The sequence below is a fragment of the Macaca nemestrina genome, chromosome 16, assembly GCF_043159975.1.
Source record: "Macaca nemestrina isolate mMacNem1 chromosome 16, mMacNem.hap1, whole genome shotgun sequence".
NCBI classification, from domain to species: Eukaryota; Metazoa; Chordata; class Mammalia; order Primates; family Cercopithecidae; genus Macaca; species Macaca nemestrina.
The window spans coordinates 98,575,538-98,595,393 of NC_092140.1; the positions used below are offsets into that span (position 1 = coordinate 98,575,538).

At 39.4% G+C, this 19,856-nt stretch overlaps 1 protein-coding gene across 1 annotated transcript in view; it reads right to left on the bottom strand.

The window, feature by feature from the left end:
- Positions 1–785: 785 nt before the first annotated feature.
- LOC105490207 (RNA polymerase I and III subunit D) overlaps positions 786–19,856 on the bottom strand; it is a 45,647-nt gene continuing 26,576 nt past the window's right edge. The window contains exons 2-3 of the mRNA XM_011755608.2: positions 19,335–19,409; positions 786–2,507 (exon numbers count right to left, since the gene is read on the bottom strand). Of these exons, the coding sequence (XP_011753910.1) occupies positions 2,240–2,507; positions 19,335–19,409 (343 nt within the window). The 3' untranslated portion in view covers positions 786–2,239. The remainder of the gene's footprint in view (positions 2,508–19,334; positions 19,410–19,856) is intronic.

The following is a 19,856-nucleotide window of genomic DNA, read 5'->3' on the forward strand; positions in this document are numbered from 1 at the left end:
TCAATTTCTCTAACTTCTATGCCAGGCTTTGTGATCTCTAAATATAGTTACAATGGAGATCAGATAGTAACACAGGCGGATGGGAGCTCTTGGCAGCACCAGTATGTTAACCACAGAGACAGGAGGTGGCTAGTGCATGTATCTCGTGACCAATCCCTCCCCTAACATCTACTGTATACATAGGGAATAAAAATGGATAATTTTCTCTTGACATTTTTAGACAGGAAATCATGGCTGCTCTTGATAGAAGCCTAAAGATTCCAATAAACTTTTCTGAAATAGAACAGTGCTTTTAAAAGGGAAAATGGTTTTGTAGGCCACTTGTCCTTTAACACAACTTAAGAAAGGTAAGTATAGTTAGGCTAAAAAGCTTTCCTTAATGTGTTCACTTCAGTCATTCCCTTTTAAAGGATAATGAACTTGTCAGTGTGTTATAAATACAGAATGCAAGGCTGGGTGCAGTGGCCCACGCCTGTAATCCCAGTACTTTGGCAGGCCAGGCGGGTCACCTGAGCTCAGGAGTTCGAGACCAGCCTGGGCAACATGGCAAAACCCTCTCTCTACTAAAAATACAAAAATGAGCTGCACATGTTGGCGCACACCTGCAATCCCAGCTACTCAGGAGGCTGAGGCAGGAGAATCGCTTGAACCCAGGAGGCGGAGGTTGCAGTGGGCCGAGATACTGCCATTGCACTACAGCCTGGGGGTAAGAGCAGCGAGACTTCGTCTCAAAAAAAAAAAAAAAAAAAAAAAAAAAAAGAATAAATACAGAATACATACAGAAATGACACAATTCAGCTTTATTTTTACTTAACTATAACAATTTTTAAAAACTCCATGACTTTGTGCTATTTCTAATATTTAAATAAAAAAGCATTTCAAATTTTGCACAAATAATTTAGGCTAATACATAACTAGATTTGAATAAAGTCAGATGAAGCAGTAATTCCTCCTCTGTGTTTGAAAAGCATGAGTGTGGTTACAAAGTCACAGGATGAGTCCCTGGGATCCGGGGTAGGAGAAGGGGTGGATCAAGAATGCTTTCGGTTTGTCACTTCCTAGCAGGCTGAGGGTGTGACACAGCAGCTCGGTGGCAGAGAGCTCTATTCTAGCTTCTAACACCCCAATGCTACCTTTTTGGATGTATTTCCTTCTAGCATGTAGAAAGGGCTTTTCTTGGCTGCCAGGAAGTGGGGAGCAGGGATGTGGCATGGTGATGATCTGGGGACAGCCAGGCATCCGCTCAGACACTTTGGAAAACTGGGGAGGGTGAACAGGGAGACAGAATCTCCATCTTCTTCCTTTTGTTGACTGGGGAGGAGGGTGCTTGGTGACATTTTCCTGAGTATAAAGAAGGAATACAGGTTTGAAAGGTTTGTGACTGTGTGAAAACAGGTACTGAAAACCAATACTGGGGGAAAAAAGGCATTGTAAACACTTCTATTTAAAATGAAGATTTCTGGAACAATTATACTATATAGTGGTATCACAAGTCTTTAGCTGGTAAAATCTAGCACTGAAACAACTGTTAATTTTTAACTTGTGAGGGTTCTTTTTAAAGCACCACTTAAGACCTATATATTAAAAAAATTAAATATAGAAAAATTCTTCTATCTAATAAATGAGTTTGAGAATGCACAGGAAACAACACAACCCATTTTTAAACTTTTGGTAACTGAAGTGGAGCATTAAATTCAAAACCACTTTGAGGATTCCTACATTGTTCACCTAAGGGAAAACAAATGCAGAGCTATCGAAGAGTTTCTCAATAAATTCCCACACCTTGGAGGGCTACAGCTTTTCATAAATATGGTCACTGGACTGAAGATTTCTAAATTTTAAATTTGATACCCCCAAAAAGTAACATATAGGATTTATAAGTATTTTATTTTTTTGAGAAATGACAAAAAATTGGAACTAGTTTTAACAATCTCTGAAAATTTTAAATTCTAGACATGTTTTTTTGAAACACACTTCCAAACAAGATAAACAACAATACACATGTCTACTACACTGCAGAAGTAGCTTAAACTTGCCAAGACATCCTCCTTTGTACTTGTTTCCTCAAGAGTTGCTAGGTCATTTTTTGCCCTTGGCCAGCAGCCTCTTGAGAAACAACAAAGGACCTACTGTCAAAGTCACTCTCAGGTGTTTGCCCTGCCAGCTCATGCCTTCTCCGCACACCGCACCCTCAAAGGAGCACGGAGGCCCGCAGGGCTGGCTGGCCCTGGTTCCAGCCTCACCGCCGGTTGGACCGCTTTTCGTACTTGTCCTGGCTGCTCCGCTTTCGCGGCGGGGAGTAACTGGCAGAACCTCGAGCACGGAAGCTGTGCTTGTAAGGATGGCTTCTGTGTTTCTTCGGGTTTTCTTCTTTCTGGGCCTGGCTCTTCGCTGGTTCCTTATCGCCCTCTTTTTGTTCATGGTCTTGCTCTTTATGAGAGGGCAATGTGTTTTTAATTGTGTTAATTAGAAATCTTTTATTGGTACTGGCAAGAGGACACTTCATCCTGGGGTGGGGAGGAGAAAAGAAAAAGTATCACAAATCAAATGGTTAACTCCAAAGCTGGATCCAGCATCGTCATTAGTACCAAAGAATCCTGCTCCCACAGAATCGAGTTTCTGAATTTGTGAGCTTTCCTTGCATGCCACCTAGTGTAAACTCTGAGTACCGGGGGGAAAAATATCAAGACGATTGGAAATCTTGAGACCGACTGCCCGGAACACTAAACCTTTCTTCCCTCCTGGAACTAAATTTCCTACTGAAGTTCGTATGTGCAGGTATTGACCACACTGTGAACTAACAGAATCATTTAACATTTTCTTTTGAACTAGTAAGTGCCCTATTTGACTATAACCTCTTTTGGATTAAATTTATTGCGTCTTGTGTTGTATTACCAGACAGTGAAAACTGTTCCTTTTCCAAGGAAACTAAAAAGTATATTCTGCTGTATCTTAAATACAGAAGCTAAATGATCTACTACAGAATAAAAAAATTGTGTAAAGAATCCATAAATATGCAATAATCCTTTACTTAAAGAAGTTCTTACACCTCTATTTCAGGATGCCAGGCTATGCTCTGTGGAGGGGCACTTTACTCTCCCGCCCTGGTGAATTTCTGTGCAGGATATATTTAAGTACCTTCATGATTCAAGTTCACCTAGGAGAGGCTGCAACCAATCAAATTGCTAATTAATGTGCTTAGATTTACTTATAAACTATTTCTTTTTCAGGTGTTAATAAATCTTCCATTTTCAAAAAGATGACCCTATACAAATGAGAACTTGCATATTTCTCTTAGCCCTGAGATGTCTGCCATATGATGGGCTAATTTAGGAGTATGCTGATTCCCAAAATGTTATTCGGGGTGGCTGGTATTAAACAAAAATGAATGTAGAATAGCCACCTTTCTATAAAACTTTGATTTACAGAGAACCCCAAACAATACTTCAAAATCAAGCCAACAACATTCCACCATAGGAAGGGTGTGGACTAGTACTGTATAGGTGAAGTATATGCAGTCAGGCATTAGCATAGCCTCACTCACAGAGGTCAGACTACCTCAGAAAACCACAATGGCACTGAATCTGGAAGTAGAAGGAAGAAAAACAAGAAAATACCTCCTGCTGCAATTAGGTAGCTCTTGAGCCTAGAAGGACAGAGAAAATATCTGAGAAAAACCAATGGTTACTCCCAGCGTGCTGTGCCTGGTTAATGGTCAGGCCAGAAAAGTAACAAAGGAATGAACTAGAACAAACAGAAAACCAAACTTAGAAAAGGACAGTGGAGTGCAATAGAAACAGTGGGAACATTCAGAGGTGGTGACAGCTCTGGAGTTCAGAAGCCACAATGAATGAGATGAGGGGCAAAGAAGAAAGGCAATAATAAAGAAAAACGTTCTGCAAGTACTGTGGGGTATAAACTATAGAGCTTCACGGAGCTTCCAGAAAAGGTACACTAGCATTATGCTGCCTTAGCAGTCTCAAGGTAAAGACATTTCTACCTCCTGAGGGCACGCTGGCATTAGGACACTCCTGTGCAGGAAGGCAGCATGTGATGAGAGGCAAACCAAGTTCTCCTGCAGGGTCTGACAGGGTCCTACCGAATGCAGGTGTTGCTCTGGTGAAGACACTTGAGCCACTGCAGTTGCAAACTCAGCAACGATTCAGAACAGTATTAAATACTGGCATGTTCCAAAACAGCGTAACACAGACAGCCTACAGGAAACACTACCCTTCATCACAGAAAGTAAAAAGCTTAGAGGGCTCGTCTTTGGCAATGGTGGTCTGGTGCTTAGTATAGGAGCAAAACCTTTTTTATAGGCAAATGAACTACATATATCTCTTGGATATATAGGGCTAGGAGTAGCTGGTGAAACATGTCCAGCAACAGAAGAATTCTGGGGTCTTTTCACTGAAGTGGGCCATCTCGGTGGTGGTAAACTGGCCAGTTCTTCTCTGCATTAAACAAGGAAAGGTACTTTTCCCAGATGTGATGGTAATCCAGGATCTCGGAACAAAACCTTTGGTAACTACTGGTGAACTCCACTCTATTTTGCTGTTTTCAATGTCAGATCATCTTTAAAACCAAATGCTTCCTCGAGGTGAGCAAAGCCCTGCTACTAACTGCAGCGTTGATGCCAAGAGGCAGAGGGGACTGCACCTATCTTCCAACTGCTAGCATGACCCACCGACTCAACATAGTGACCCAAAGAGTTAGCGAGAGAATGAGATGGTTTTATAGACTAATTCCACAAGAAAACTGGCATTTACATCTCTTTTAACATCAGAGATGCAGTTTTTAAATGTTGGTTATGTGTGGGATTCTATTCTAGGTGAAAAGTCAAGGTGGCTTGAGGAGATCCTGGTTTACTGGGGTGGGGTGGAGGTGGGGTTTGAAAGTCAGACATCTCCCAGGCATGCCAGTACATATTTTCGAAGTGATGACAAGTGCTCATTCACACTCTACTAATAAATACGGCAGGGCAATGAAATACAGTAGTTGCAAGCAGATGTGAAGGTACATATAGTAAATAATTTTGTGTAAAGAAATTCCAAAATCTGCATAGAATAGATCCAAGTGTAAGGACAGCAACATCAAAACCAAGGTCTGAGGGAATCAGTCGGGGGAGCTTCTCTGGCCTTTAGGGTAGAAATTAATTTTGCTGAATCTCACAGTCGGTTTTCATTGCTAAGAAATCACACTATATGAGACAGTGGCTGGGCACACGTGCTCTGAAATCACACTGTCTTAACAGACTGGACTTTGGGCATACTATGTAATCTCCCTGCTGCCTCTTAGCTGTTAAGTGGGAATAATAATGGCGACTATCTTAAAGGGTTGCATGCAGATCAAATGAATGAGAACATGTAAAGTACTCAGAACAATGCATGACACATAAAAGCACTTGGTTAATTTCAGCTTTGGTTCACAGCCTACTATTTAATTAGCTGTGTGATCACAAGCAAGTTACTTAACTACTCTTTGCATTCATTTCCCCCACCTGCAAAATGGGAATAACAGACATATCTACCTTATAAAGTTATTGTGAGGATTTAATGAGATAATGCATATGGCATTTAGCATGGTATCTGGCATACAGCAAACTGCAACAAATGTTACCTACAGGTCCACAATTTCTTATCCCTAATTCCAAAATTTAAAAACCTATTAAAACCAAGTTATTTTTATGACACCAAAATTTGTTTGGCAGCAAACTTGATCAGACCAGACTTTGGGCTATTGATATAGTCTTTATCCCGTTTAATATAAACATTCATATGTTTTGCTGAAGAAATGATACCATGTTGAACAAGTACAGGGTAGTGGTGGGGGGGATCTAGTACATGCTATCTGTGCTGTAATACCTTTCTAAAATGTAAAAATATCTAAAAGTAGAGGCTTATTTGGATACAAAGGTTTTAGAAAAAGGATGGTTGACCTATATTATTTTACCCTCTCTTCATGAGAAAGAGTACACACAGCTCTCAAATAGGTTAATACATCCAGAATTTTTCCAAGATGGCAACTCAAGGTATCCCAAAGCATCAAATCACCTGTGATAATAAGTTAATCAAGAACAGAGTAGAATCTCTATGAAAGAAAAGATTAAGAAAAAAGTAAGCCATCATTAAAGTTAATGAGACATTTTACATAAGTATCCAAAAAAAGGGTTAAAATTTAAGTTTTGGTACCTAAAATGGTTAGATTTGTATTTGTAGAAGTTTCAGATTCCAGGCTATCTCAATTCTCCATTGCTACATGGATCAAGAGGCTACTACACACTACCTTTGAGCTTATCATTTGTATTTCCAACTGTTCCACAAACCCTCTAGGCCTCTGTCCTCAGATGCAAAACTAAAGGTTGAAGTGGGTAGGTGATCTCTAGAGTTGCTTCCAGTTTTAGGATCCTCTGCTCATGCTCTGTACGTTAACTCTTTAGAAAAGTTCTCTCTTCTCATTCATCACATTAGGAAATTATTTCTTACTGCCATTTCCCACTTCCCCCGATCCCCCGCAGTATTTGAGATGACATGATAAACTGGCATTAGACACTCCACTATTCCTGGCTTTTCTTGTATCAGCTTTAGGGTAACCATCTGAGCCCTGAAATTGAGCATAAGATCACAGGCCACGGCTGCCTGCTGTGTCTGCACCGTCTGTTACTGTCTATGCCCCAAAGGTGTGCTGGGGGAAGCACTGGAGGAGGCCACAGGACAGGGCAGCTGCTTTCCTGTCTTAGCTCCGACCTGGAGGGTGACTTTCTCACCCTGGGTGTTATTTTTATATTTAGTTTATTTTTGTTTCCAGAAAGTTATGCTAGCTCACATGATAAGAGCCAGATTTAAGGTGCTAACAACACAAATGGATATAAACCCTAAATATCATGAGACCAGTTAAATCTGCTTTGGAAAGTACCCATGACACACTGTCAGATTTGAGATCTGGCATTCTATCTGGGTTAAATTTTAAAAGGAAAGCAATTTCCTTCACTTTGAAACCTGTGGGCTCAGAAGCTATGCTGAAGGGTTCCACATGCTTCAAGAATCTGCCACTGGAGAGACGAAGACTGACTGGGGCTAGGATTACAAGCTTTTCATCTTTTTTGTCTCTCTTGCTGAAGGATAGAGGTAGTAGTATCTAACTTTCCACAGATTTAGACCCTGCTACCTTTTGCTTCTAAAATATTTCCTGAATAGGACCTATCTGAGAGTGACACAGGATCACCAGCCGACAGGGTACACTGAAGACACAATTACCTTGTGCTATTCCATTACCAATGTTGCCTCATTTCATCTCCACAGCTATCATCCAAAAGGAAAGAAAAGAAAAAAGGTAAAGCGCCTATCCCAAGCTAGTAAGATGTGGAGCCAGACTGGAACCAGGGAGTCTGGAATAGGGCAGAAGGAGTGGAGCAGAGAAAGACTCTCTGCAGTCTAACCAGATGGCCAATTAACAGAGCAGTCAAGAAAGAAACCACAGGTGAAAAGCTTGTCAGCACACTGTGGCTGAGGCTCCTCATCCAGGACAGGCATGAAGCAGCAGATGCACACACAGTGACAGGTCTGCTAAGAACAGCTGGCCACTCAGGAGCCCAGGAGAGTCACCAACACGGCCAAGGACAAAGGTGGAGAGTCCCTTTAACACACCTGACTTTGAGATGTGTGAAGTCGAACAGGTAGTGGGAAATAAGAATTATTTTTATGGTTAGGGAATAGACACCTTGGAGTCATGGAAGCAAGGTTCCATGCAGTGCACTTCAATTTGTTCTTTTATTCTATGGACAAATCCATTCTCATACTAGCAAATAGCATATCTTCCATTCTGTACATGTCTTTGCACTCTCATGGATGCAGGTCTGGAATAATGCCTCTAGAAAGACTGAAGCAGGGGCCTAACTCCATTCCCAACTCTCCATGAAACAAGGGGAATATTTTTTTATCTTGATGCTGTGGTTGATTACAACTCGTTTTGTTGTTTAATGCTGCCACAACTACCATAACCACCCCTGGTGCTACAGTTTATAATTTGGCAATCAAATGCCTCAGCATGTGGCCACCTGAAAAACGCTTTTTATGGCGTTATAATCCCTATTAGTAAACTGTTAACCCTTTTTTTTTTTTTTTTTTTTTTTTTTCTGAGACGGAGTCTCACTCTGTCACCCAGGCTGGAGTGCAGTGGCCGGATCTCAGCTCACTGCAAGCTCCTCCTCTCGGGTTCACGCCATTCTCCTGCCTCAGCCTCCTGAGTAGCTGGGACTACAGGCACCCGCCACTTCGCCCGGCTAGTTTTTTGTATTTTTTAGTAGAGACGGGGTTTCACCGTATTAGCCAGGATGGTCTCGATCTCCTGACCTCATGATCCGCCCGTCTCGGCCTCCCAAAGTGCTGGGACTACAGGCTTGAGCCACCGCGCCCGGCCAACTGTTAACCCTTAATTACTATGTGTACAACAGTCCTGAGGCCACAGTGGGTGCTCAATGACTGTCTCCAACACTGTACCTAAAAGTAATCAAAAATCATTGACATATGTGTTTGTCTGTATATGTGTGTGTGTGCGTGCGCGTGTGTGTGTGTGTGTATATATATATATGAGAGATATGCAAAGCATTATGCTAAGCCCTGTAGCAAAGATATATACCAAGCTATCTGTTTATGTGTCTCTGTCTTTGGAGACTACCAAGAGGAGCAGAAGGTAGGGGAAGTCGAAGTTCAGAAGCAGATATGTGAATAGTAGCACACTGAGACAGTTTGCAAGGCTATAATCCTCAGCCTCCAACTCCTTCAGCAACGCAAATCATTTACATAGATATGTGCTCTAACAGTAACACATTCAGGGCTCTCTCATTCACTTTCATAACTGGATATGAAAGGAATGTGGGAAGCAGGGGCAGTAAGCATTGGCACTTCAGCATGTTATCAGACAATAATCCACAGAGAGAAGTGATGCCATGCAAGGAGTGTTAAGTGACAGACAGGAAAGCCAAGTTATAGTCCCATCAGCGATTCGCTAGCCAGGGCTTTAGGAAAGCTCTTTGGGTCTCATATTCTATATGTATAAAGGCTTTGGGTCTCTGTGGCCTGAAAATATTGCCAAGAGCCTCCTCCATGAATTGTCTGAGATGCGAGCCCTTGCTCCCCTCGTCATTGGTTCTAGCACAGTCAGCGTGGCTGCCACACTGATCGCCTGCTTGTTTCTGTATCCACTGGTGGATTAAAAACTTTAAGGCCAGGAGAGTGAGTCTTCTTTACTGCTGTCCATGATTGGCCTCTTAACATACCTACTGGTGCCCTGTGAATACTTATATAAATAAGTAAACACATGTCTGGATAAAGGCTGGAGAAATTATTTGCTTTCCAATAATCAACAGTTGATGACATAAACTGGAAGAACAAGATGGGTGACTTCCTTCTATATCTCTAGATTGACTCTCAATCCAAACAGAAAAGCATTAAAAAAAAAAAGTCATTCCCCTTAAAACAATTGGGTTAAGAGAACTCAAGAATCATTTTCTCTCAATTCAATCTTTAGGACTTATTTTGCCAAAATATAAGTTTTTCCAAGTATAAGGCTGAAGTTCCACAGGCACTAGACTCAGAAATTATACTGGGCAGTAGATAAGCTAAAGTGAATGTGACCAGAATAAAAACAGCTTTGTAGACAATGAAGCTGGACAAATTTCTGAAATTTATGCTTATAAATTCCTTTATGTTGACTAAAAGGAAGTCATATGAGCCAATATTTCAGCTTCTCCTAAAGCATCTGTCAATAACAGCTTCTAAAGAGATTCTTTTGCTGAAATAAATCCAAGGAAGAATATAGCACCAAATGGTCTCTTGCTTTATAAAATAAAAATGGCATCTCACTTGCATTTTCTTTAGCTCAGCAATCTCTTTCTGGCACCTGCTCAACCATCTATTTCTTAAGGAATATCCGAAATGAAAAAATAATACCACTCACTCTAGTTCTATTTTAAATTTTAAAGCAAATAAAAGGTCTTCTAGATAGAAAAAAACAGGCCATGGCCACTAGTGAACAACAGATAGCTACTCTTTTAAGAACTATCCAAGAAGGTCCACTCCACAGCGATGGGTCTTGGGACTCTTGTGGCTAAACACCTGGCCAGGCTACCTAAGTGCTATTTCAGCACAGAGGAGCTGTCTGCCCCTGGCCGAGGTGTAGGATTGCTCTGGATTCTGCAGAGCAGGCTGGTATCATTATTTTTAATTAAAAAAAGGGATTAGTAAACTGTTTTTCAAATTTGTGTGAGCTTTAGAATCAGCTGGGTATCTCTTTAAAACTCCAAAGCCCAGGCCACGCCCTAAGCTCATAATCACTGATAGTAGGGCAGAGGCATCAGTATTGTTTGAAGGTTTCCAGGTGATTTCAAATGTGCAGATAAATCTGAGAACTAATGACTGGTGGTTAAAAGTTTCTCACATACACTTATTTAAATAAATGGAAGAGCAGATGGAGGGCAGGTCCCCTTTGTCCCAGCACCAGTGACTAGAAGCAAGCCATGGTTGTCATGGGTCCAGACCTCCTTTCATAGCCCATATCTGTTTGGGTGTGCTCAACTGCTAGACTGAACTCTGGCTAGGAAAAAATATTTGCCCCTGGAATAAGCATGTACCCAGAGATTCCTGCTTCCAGAGCAACACAAATCAAGAGTCAAAATGTAAACATTACGAGAGAGAGAGAGAGAGAAATAAAAAAAGCAAACTTTTTATTTTTAATGAAGTGAAGTCTTCTATGGGATTGACTTGCTCAACTGTTCAGAGCAGTGCTTCCCAAACTCGGTAAGATCTTCTGGTAAGCTTAAAACACAAAAACAAAAACAAACAAAAAACCCGTAGGACCAATCTTAGACTTCTCTATCAGAATGCTCTGGAGTGAAGCAGGGAAGGAGATCTGTATTTTTAATTTTTATTTTTTTGAGATGGAGTCTTGCTCTGTTGCCCAGGCTAGAGTGCAGTGGTGCAATCTTGGCTCACTGCAACCTCTGCCTCCTGGGTTCAAGCGATTCTTCTGCCTCAGCCTCCTGAGTAGCTGGGACCACAGGTACATGCCACCACGCTCAGCTGATTTTTTGTATTTTAGTAGAGATGGGGTTTCACTGTGTTGCCCAGGCTGGTCTTGAACTCCTGAGCTCGGGCAATCCACCTGCCTCGGCTTCCCAAAGTGCTAAGATTACTGGCCTGAGCCACCACGCCCGGCTGGAGATCTGTATTTTAAAAAACCTCTCCAGATTATTTTCTCATTAAAAAAACTATTAAAAAGTGATCAATAGAACACATATTTGTTATACATTACTGTAACAGAGTCCCTGGTAGAGGATCACAATGGATAGCATTCCTCGCTTCTCGTGCTCCCCTTAGTGCTCGCTGTTAGCAGGCCTAACTTCTCACAGACCTTTATGCGTTACGGGTTCCCATGGCCTTCCCTGACCTGGCCAATAAAGGATTACACACAGTGATCCAAACTCGGTTTTTCACATACATAGTAGATATTTTCTCACAAGGATTCGTATAGTGCTGACCAATTCTTTTTAGTGACTATAAAATATTCAACAGTAGGATGTACCATAGTTTACTGAAGCATTTTCCTGTCTTTGGACATTTGGACTGCTTCCATTTTTTTTACTATCAAAATGTGCTACAATAATTCTGTACTTAGGTCTGTGCACATTTATTAAGTTCTATGAAAGAGGGATCACCGGGAGCAGAGATCCTGGGTAAAGGGGCACAGAGAACTGTGACTCAACATTTTGCCCAGGGCCCTGCACAGAGAAAACCACACCACTGCCCGAAGCACAACACTGCGCCCCTTTCCACATCCCTTTGTCTCCACTGGATTACTTGCCTTTTTCATTTCTGCCAATCTAATGGGTGAAATTTAAGTGCTATTTAAGAGGAATATAAATACCTATGCACGCGCTCCCACCCCCATTAGATTATAAATTCCAAGACAGCAGGAATCTTTGTCATTCTGTTTACAGATACATGAGTGTCAAAATAGTGCCTAGCTCTGCTAAGTACTCAATAAATGTCTGTTCATATGTTTACTTATGGCCATTTGTAGTTTTGATATATACACATACACAGACACACACACACACACACATATGGTTTTCTTTTTATAAACTGATCTGTAGAAGCTTTTTCAATATTATTAGTCCTTTGTTATACATGGCAAATAATTTCAACCAGTCTACCACTTGTTTTTTTACAAGTTAACTTTTCATATGGTGCCTTTTTCTATGTAGAAGTTCACTATTATTATGAGACTGTTGAACCTGCCGTTGTCTCATTCATAGCTTCTAGGTTTTGTGCCTGGCTAAAGGAGGTTTCTACCTTATCCTTGCCAATATTATAAAAATATTATCCTGTATTTTCTTCTATAAGATTCATATTTTATATGTTTAGTTTTTAATTTTCAGTATTACAGATGAATAGTCAATTGTATTAGCACCACTTACTAAATAATCCACCCTTTCTCTACCAGTATGAACAATGACCTTTTTCCACACAGTTAGTTCATATACATATGTGGGTCTCCGTTCTTTTTTTGTTTTCTTTACTTCTCCGCTCTCTTCCTTCCTCCCTACTCTCTTCCCCGGTCTCTATTCTGATTCCCTATTTTCTCTCTAATGTCTTTAGTCTTAAACTAATCTCATACTAATTACTATACATTTACAGACTATTATATCTGGGCATGCAATACTGTCATCTCATTCCTCCCAAAAATATCTTAGCTGAAAAACTGCACCTTTATAATGGAGAGATCTGGTAGTCACCAGCTTTATCAAGGGCAACCTGACATTAAGTCCTCCTGACCTGTTGTAATGAAGACATATAAAAACATCACCTATGTAATAGTCCTTCCTGTGAAACAAGTTTAACCTGAATCTAATCAAGAAAACATAATCAGGCAAATCCAGAATGTGGAACATTTTTGCCTGGATCCTGAATCTGCATCCCAAACAAAAAGCAACCACTATAAAAGACATTTTTGGGATGTTAGATGATGATATGAAATTATACATTAATTTCATTGATATGGTAATTACAATGTGATTATGTATGAGAATGTCTTTGAGATCTGCATGCTGAAGAATTTAGGGCTGAAGAATCAACATGCCTACAATTAATTTTCACATGGTTCAGCCGAAAATTATATGTTTGTGTATTACATGTAAATATATCACACAATCATAGATAATCACACAATTTCCTTTTTTCTCAGTATGTTTTCTAGTGGGCTATTGACTGTATAAGCAAGGAATTGATTTTGAATGTTTATCTTGTGCTGAACCACTATGGGTAGACATCCTATCTGCAACAAATGACCCTTTGTCTCCTTTTTTCTCCTCCTATTTATTTTCCTTGTGTAGCTGTATTTGCTTGCTGGCACCTATCTAAAGCAGCAGTTCTCAACGTGTGATGCGTGAACCTGAGAGTCTTCCAGACTCATGAGGCAATCTACAAAGTCAAAGCTATTTCCATAGTTTTGATATAATTTGCTTTTCTCCAGAAGGTTGACATTTGCACTGATGGTGCAAAAGCAACAAGTAAAACAGTGGCAAGAATCAAGGCAGTGATGAAAAACTGTACCAGTGGTCACTGTACTCTTCACCACCATGCATTAAAAATGGCCAGTTTTGAGACTGTCCTTGATTAAGCAGCATAAATTATTAATTTTGTTAAATGTTGACCCTTGAGCATGGGTCTTTTTAATAATGTATGTGTATAAACAGGACATAAATACAAAGCACTTCTGCTACTTGAGATTATGATGGATGCCTCCAGGAATAGTACTTGTGTGACTGAGTGGCAAAGTGAACTAGCTGGCTATTCAGACGTGAGTGAGCCTGTTACTTCAAGGAAAACAATTCACAGTATTCATTGCCAATATGCAATTGGAGCTTCCAGATGAAAGAAAATTAGAATTTTGGTAAACTGTGAACTTGACAGGTTCCCTTGACACTTAAAAAAGACTTATCTGATGAGATTAGTGATGATATTTACAAATGTGATTTTAAAAATATTCTATAATGACATGTGTCAACATCTGGAAGCTTCATAACTCAGTGAACCAGTATTTTCCAGATGACCAATGATGATGTTACAAAATCAAGAATAAGCAGAAGATCCAGCCAAGGTACAAAGATATTATGTAAAGGGCTTTTACTGTAAAAGAATAAGAAAAGTACACATTATTAAAAAGAATATTAAGAAACTACTACTTGTTGAAATTACTTGCAAAGTTCTGATGTAGTACCAAAGAAGAATAGCTACAATTTTCTGAAAAAGTTATTGAAATACTTCTTCCTTTTGAAAATACGTATCTTTGTAAGGTAGTATTTTCTACATATAATTCAGCCAAAATAACATATTACAACAGATTGAATTCAGAAGCAGATATAAGAACCCAGATGTCTTCTATAAGCCAGACATCAAGGAGGTTTCCAAAATTATTGTACTCAATATATTTTGTTTTGCAAAGTTATTTTTCATATGCTATTTATCTTAACATGTATTAGATTTGTTATTTAACAATGAATAAATACTTAAAAATTGCTCAGCTTTAATTTTAAACATTGGTATTGATATATATAACTCACATAAACAAAAGCTCTTTGGGGTTCTCAATAATGTAAGAGTTCAAGTATCCTAAGACGTTTGAGAACCACCGTTCCAAGACAATTGAGATAACGAAATAACAATGCCAGCAGGAATTCTTGTCATGCAGACTCATGGGAAAGTGTAAGTTTCACATCCTAGTTTTCCCCGGGATCCACCTCTTACAATCTGGAGTATCTTACTTTGCCTGGCATCCTTTATTTACTCCCTTTTCAACATGCTTTTTCCTATACCTGGGAAGAAGCTGCTAGTTGTCCCTCAATATCTGCTCTTCCTTTTTTTCTGTAGTCAAAGAACCCCAGATACTTATCTGCCACACAACTGCCTATGAAAAAAAGATGACATTTCTGTCCTTGCAGCTAGATGTAGACATCAGAATAAATTCTGGCCAATGGGGTACATGGAGAAATGGTACATACAGGCCGGGTGTAGTGGCTTATGCCTGTAATCCCAGGACTTTGGGAGGCCAAGGTGGGCGATCACTAGGTCAGGAGTTCAAGACCAGTCTGGCCAAGATGGTGAAACCCCGTCTCTACTAAAAAATACATAAACATTAGCTGGGCGTGATGGTGGGTGCCTGTAATCCCAGCTACTCAGGAGGCTGAGGCAGAGAATTGCTTGAACCCGGGAGGCAGACGGTTGCAGTGAGCTGAGATCCGGCGACAGATCAAGACACTGTCTCAAGGCAAAAAAAAAAAAAAAGAAAAGAAAGAAATGGTAAATGCAACTTCTGGCAAGTTTTCTTTTCTTTCTTTTTTTGAGACGGAGTCTCACTGTGTCCCCCAGGCTGGAGTGCAATGGCGTGATCTCGGCTTACTGCAACCTCCCTCTCACAGGTTCAGGTGATTCTCCTGCCTCAGCCTCCCGAGTAGCTGGGATTACAGATGTGCGCCAGCACATCCCGCTAATTTTTGTATTTTTAGTAGACATGTGATTTCACCATGTTGGCCAGGCTGGTCTCAAACTCCTGACCTCAAGTAATCTGCTCACCTCGGCCTCCCAGAGTGCTGGGATATAGGCGTGAGCCACAGTGCCCGGTCATGGCAAGTTTTCTTAAAGGAAACGGGTGTGCCTTCTTTCTCTTCTTCCTTTCTGCTAATTGAAATGTGGACTCAATGTCTGTTTCTATATTAGACTACATAGAAAAGAGTCACACCCTATGACTGGGAGATTTGGAAAACTGGGAGGAGCCTGGGTTCCCAGTAACTCTGTGGAACAGCGAATGTAACTGGTGTTATTTCCAGAGTACCTCAATGCCCATACAAATCTCAAGACAGGCTGGTGCACATGGTAACTTTCCCCAGAGAGAGCAGAACTAGCATTGATACACTAGTTCTTTTACTATCAGAAAGTTTTACTAACCCAGTAAGTGGCATTAAAGTTGTCAGGATAAATGACGTCTATCTGGAGATCTGGCTAGAAACAACCAATCCCCTTGAACCCTCCTTACAGAGCAAGAACTATGACTGATATTTTCTTAATTACTTGTAAACTGCATGATTTTAGCTCTATGCTGAGTCTTTCCAATAGGTATTAGATTGGACCAATGATCACTGACAGCCTGATAAAGATTCAGCCTGTCATAAAATTTTTATTCAGCTGAATAAAAATTCAGCCTTTAATTTTAAAGATTAAATTAAATTAAATTTTAATTTAATTAAAAATTAAAATAACAGCAATACTATCACACCTAAAAAATCAACATCAGTTCCTTAATATCAAATACTCTCAATTGTTTCATAACTTTTTACAGTTAGTTTGGATAAAGATACAAACAAGGTACCCATTTTATTTGATGTTCCTCAAATCTATTAATTGATAGGATGCTCCTCTTTCTTTTCTCCTTGCAATTCATTTGTTAAAGAAACTGGGTTCTTTGTCCTGTAGCATTTCTCACATTCTGAATTTTTGTGATTGCAGCCTTATGGTGTCATTTAACATGTTCCTCTGCCCTCTGTATTTCTTGTAAACTAGTAGTTCTAACTAGAGACTTGATCAGATTCAGGTTCAATTTTTTGACAAGGATGCCCCAGAAGTGGTGGTTTGCTCTTCTTGCGTCTTTCTGTGGTATAAGGGTTGATGAAAGTGTTGAAATTCAAATGATGATAATATTATTCTATAATCCTTCTAATGCATTAGTTATAATTGTTCTGTAAAGTTTTCTTTCATCAGTTGGTGACTTTGAAGTATAATTTGTACAGGGAACAGGGTAAATGCTTACTTCTTCCTATTTATCAGTTTTGTGAATAGTGATTTGGTTCCCTAGCATCCTATAAAAGGGACTACCAGGTTTGTCATTATGATTATCATTATGACCTTATAGATTTTAACATATTTTAGGTGTTTTAATCATTTATTTGTTTTTTTAAATCAAATTATCTCATCTTTGACTAGTGGGAGACCTTTCAAGTGGGTCCTGAGTCTTTCTGCCATGAGTACATTGGTCTTTGACAGTTTCTTTGCTTTCTGGTATGACAAGATTTTCCAGCTTCTCTTATACATTTCCTGCCCATGTAGTGAAGAGTTTGATCTGGCCCAAAGAGAGGACTGGCCTTTGCCTTAGCTTCCAGAAAGTAATCTATGTCATACCTGATAGAAATGTCTTTGTTTAGGGTAGGGTTGGCCACACCTAAGAGTCTTAGAGTGGGAGCTGGCCATGCCAGAAAGACTAACATGTGACTTAGGGTGAGAGCTTTGGTTTATGTGGCATCAGTCAACCTGGAAACTGAGATCAGTCATGTAATCCATCCATCCATCCATCAATCAAAATATGTAATGAAACCTCAATAAAAACTTTGAATGCTGAGGCTCAAGTGAGCTTCCTTGCTTGGCAATATTCCATGCTTATTATCACACACTGATGCTGGGAGGGTAGCATGTTGTGACTTCAAACCTATGTAATGAAACCTCAATAAAAACTTTGAATGCTGAGGCTCAAGTGAGCTTCCTTGCTTGGCAATATTCCATGCCTATTATCACACACTGATGTTGGGAGGGTAGCATGTCCTCTTCACAGAGCAGAGGGTAACAGTGGCTTAACATTTGGACTCCTCCCAGACTCGGATCTTTGTGTCTTATTTTGGCTGATTTTAATTTGTATCTTTTCCCTGTAATAAACTGTAACCACGAACGAGTATAACAGATTTCAGTGAATTGTGTGAGTTCTTCCAGTGAATTATTGAAGCTAAGGGTGGTAGTTCGGGGGAACCCTCTGAACTTGCAGTTAGTATAAAAAGTAAGGATAGTCTTGCGGACTGTGACCTCTAACTTTGCAGTTTGGCTAACTCTGGGCACTACTTCAGGTCTGTAATCAGTTCTTACTCTAAGGATTCCTCTCTCCTTTCAGTGAGAAATGGTATTTACATAAAACAATTTTGACACTAGGGGTGCCCACTGCTACTGGGTGGGTGGTCATTGTTTCTAGGCCTTTTCTGTGAAGAGAGCTAGAAAAAGCTTTTCTCTCTCCCTCTCTTTTTTAAGAGAAAATCTAGCACAACCTCATACTGATGTTTCCAATTCGAATTTAGGATTATAGGTAGGTATTTACTTCTTTGATTTTATATTTGTAGCTCTTTAACATTTTCATGTTAAATCTTGGTATTTATATACAGCAAGTATTGCTTGTTTTATCCTAATACATAAAATTTTCAGAATAGCAATACCAATACTAACAATATGGTGACTGTAAACAATTTCTTTGTAGTTATTTTTTATCTTTTAGAAATATAGTCAAATTTCAGATCACCTGAAATAGTTTCTTTCCATGAAGCTAAGTCATCCACTCAATGGTTTATCAGGTCCATGTTTTATTTTGCTTGATTTTTAGGTATTATCTTTTCTCTCTATTTTAATTTTCGTCTTGGATTTTAGGTAAACCATGTGCACGGTTCTAAACGTCAAATTTACATAACAAGCTAAGTTCAGAAGTTTAGCTTCTACTCTTATCACATTTTTACATTTTACTCTTTTTAATGACCCACCTCATTCCACTGCAGTACATTTTTAACTGTAGATAAAAATTCCACAATCAGCATATTCATCAAATGCAAATGGCATCCTAAAGTAGTGCCTAGAAGGATTTTTTTTTTTTGGTAGAGATGAAGTCTCACTATGTTGCCCAGGCTAGTCTCGAACTCTTGGGCTCAAACAATCCTCCCACCTGGGCCTCTCAAAGTGCTGGGATGACAGGCATGAGCCATTGTGCCCAGTCCATATTAAGTTTTAACAGCTCTATTTCGTACATAATCTGCAAAGATAATCTTTAATTCTGCATGGCTGAATTGTCACATAATCAAAATGTTTACAGTTAAAATTAATTTCCTAAAATAAATTTTAATTTACTAAGGACTATAAGTAAACTAGAAATTCTTAAACAATAAACACCAACATAATATTACTCTTGCACAGATGATGACTTTGGGCACAGTAGTATCTAAATACCTCTTGGGGACTTGTGAAGTAAAGGGACAATGAACCTATACTGTATATCCTCCATATGCGCCAGCTGCCCATTTCTTCATGTTGTTAGAGTTTCTCAACATTTGGTTCTCAGCAGTGCCTTACTCTACACTTGTCTCTGAGCGACTTCTGCTTCCAAGGTTTCCCATTTCCTCTATATGCTAAAGATTTACATATTTATATCTCCAGTTAAGAATTTTTTCTTACGTTTTAAGGCAGATTACTCAAAGAACTTACCAACCCATGGGTCCCATTGTTTCAGCTCTAGTTTTCCCACGTTTTGCCTCCTTAAGCAGTTCTTCTATTGCTTTCCTGATAAGAAAAAGGAAAAGATTTGAGAGGTAGTCACCCCACTAAGTTCTGAAAATCAATTCATTCTAGGTCCATGATCTTGGGAAAGGAACTAACCTTTGAAGCATGATTGTTGGGGCAAATTTTTTTTTAAACAGTTGACAATTTTGAACACATAAATTAAAAAGAAACTATTAATATAAAGAGAAGCAACAATGAAGAGAAAAAATTACAAACTGGGAAAAATATTTTTTGGTATGAGACAGTTAAATCACATACCCTTAATATAAGAATTCTCTTTTCTTATTAATTTGAATAACCAAAAGACATGAACATCCAAATATGTATGTATCTATATTTTTTCAAATTCACTGTTATTCAAAAAAAATACCAGTGAACTCAACAAGGATAAATGTTTCTGCCCATTAGTGAGGGGGGTAGAAAAATGGATAACTTCTTCTCTACTAA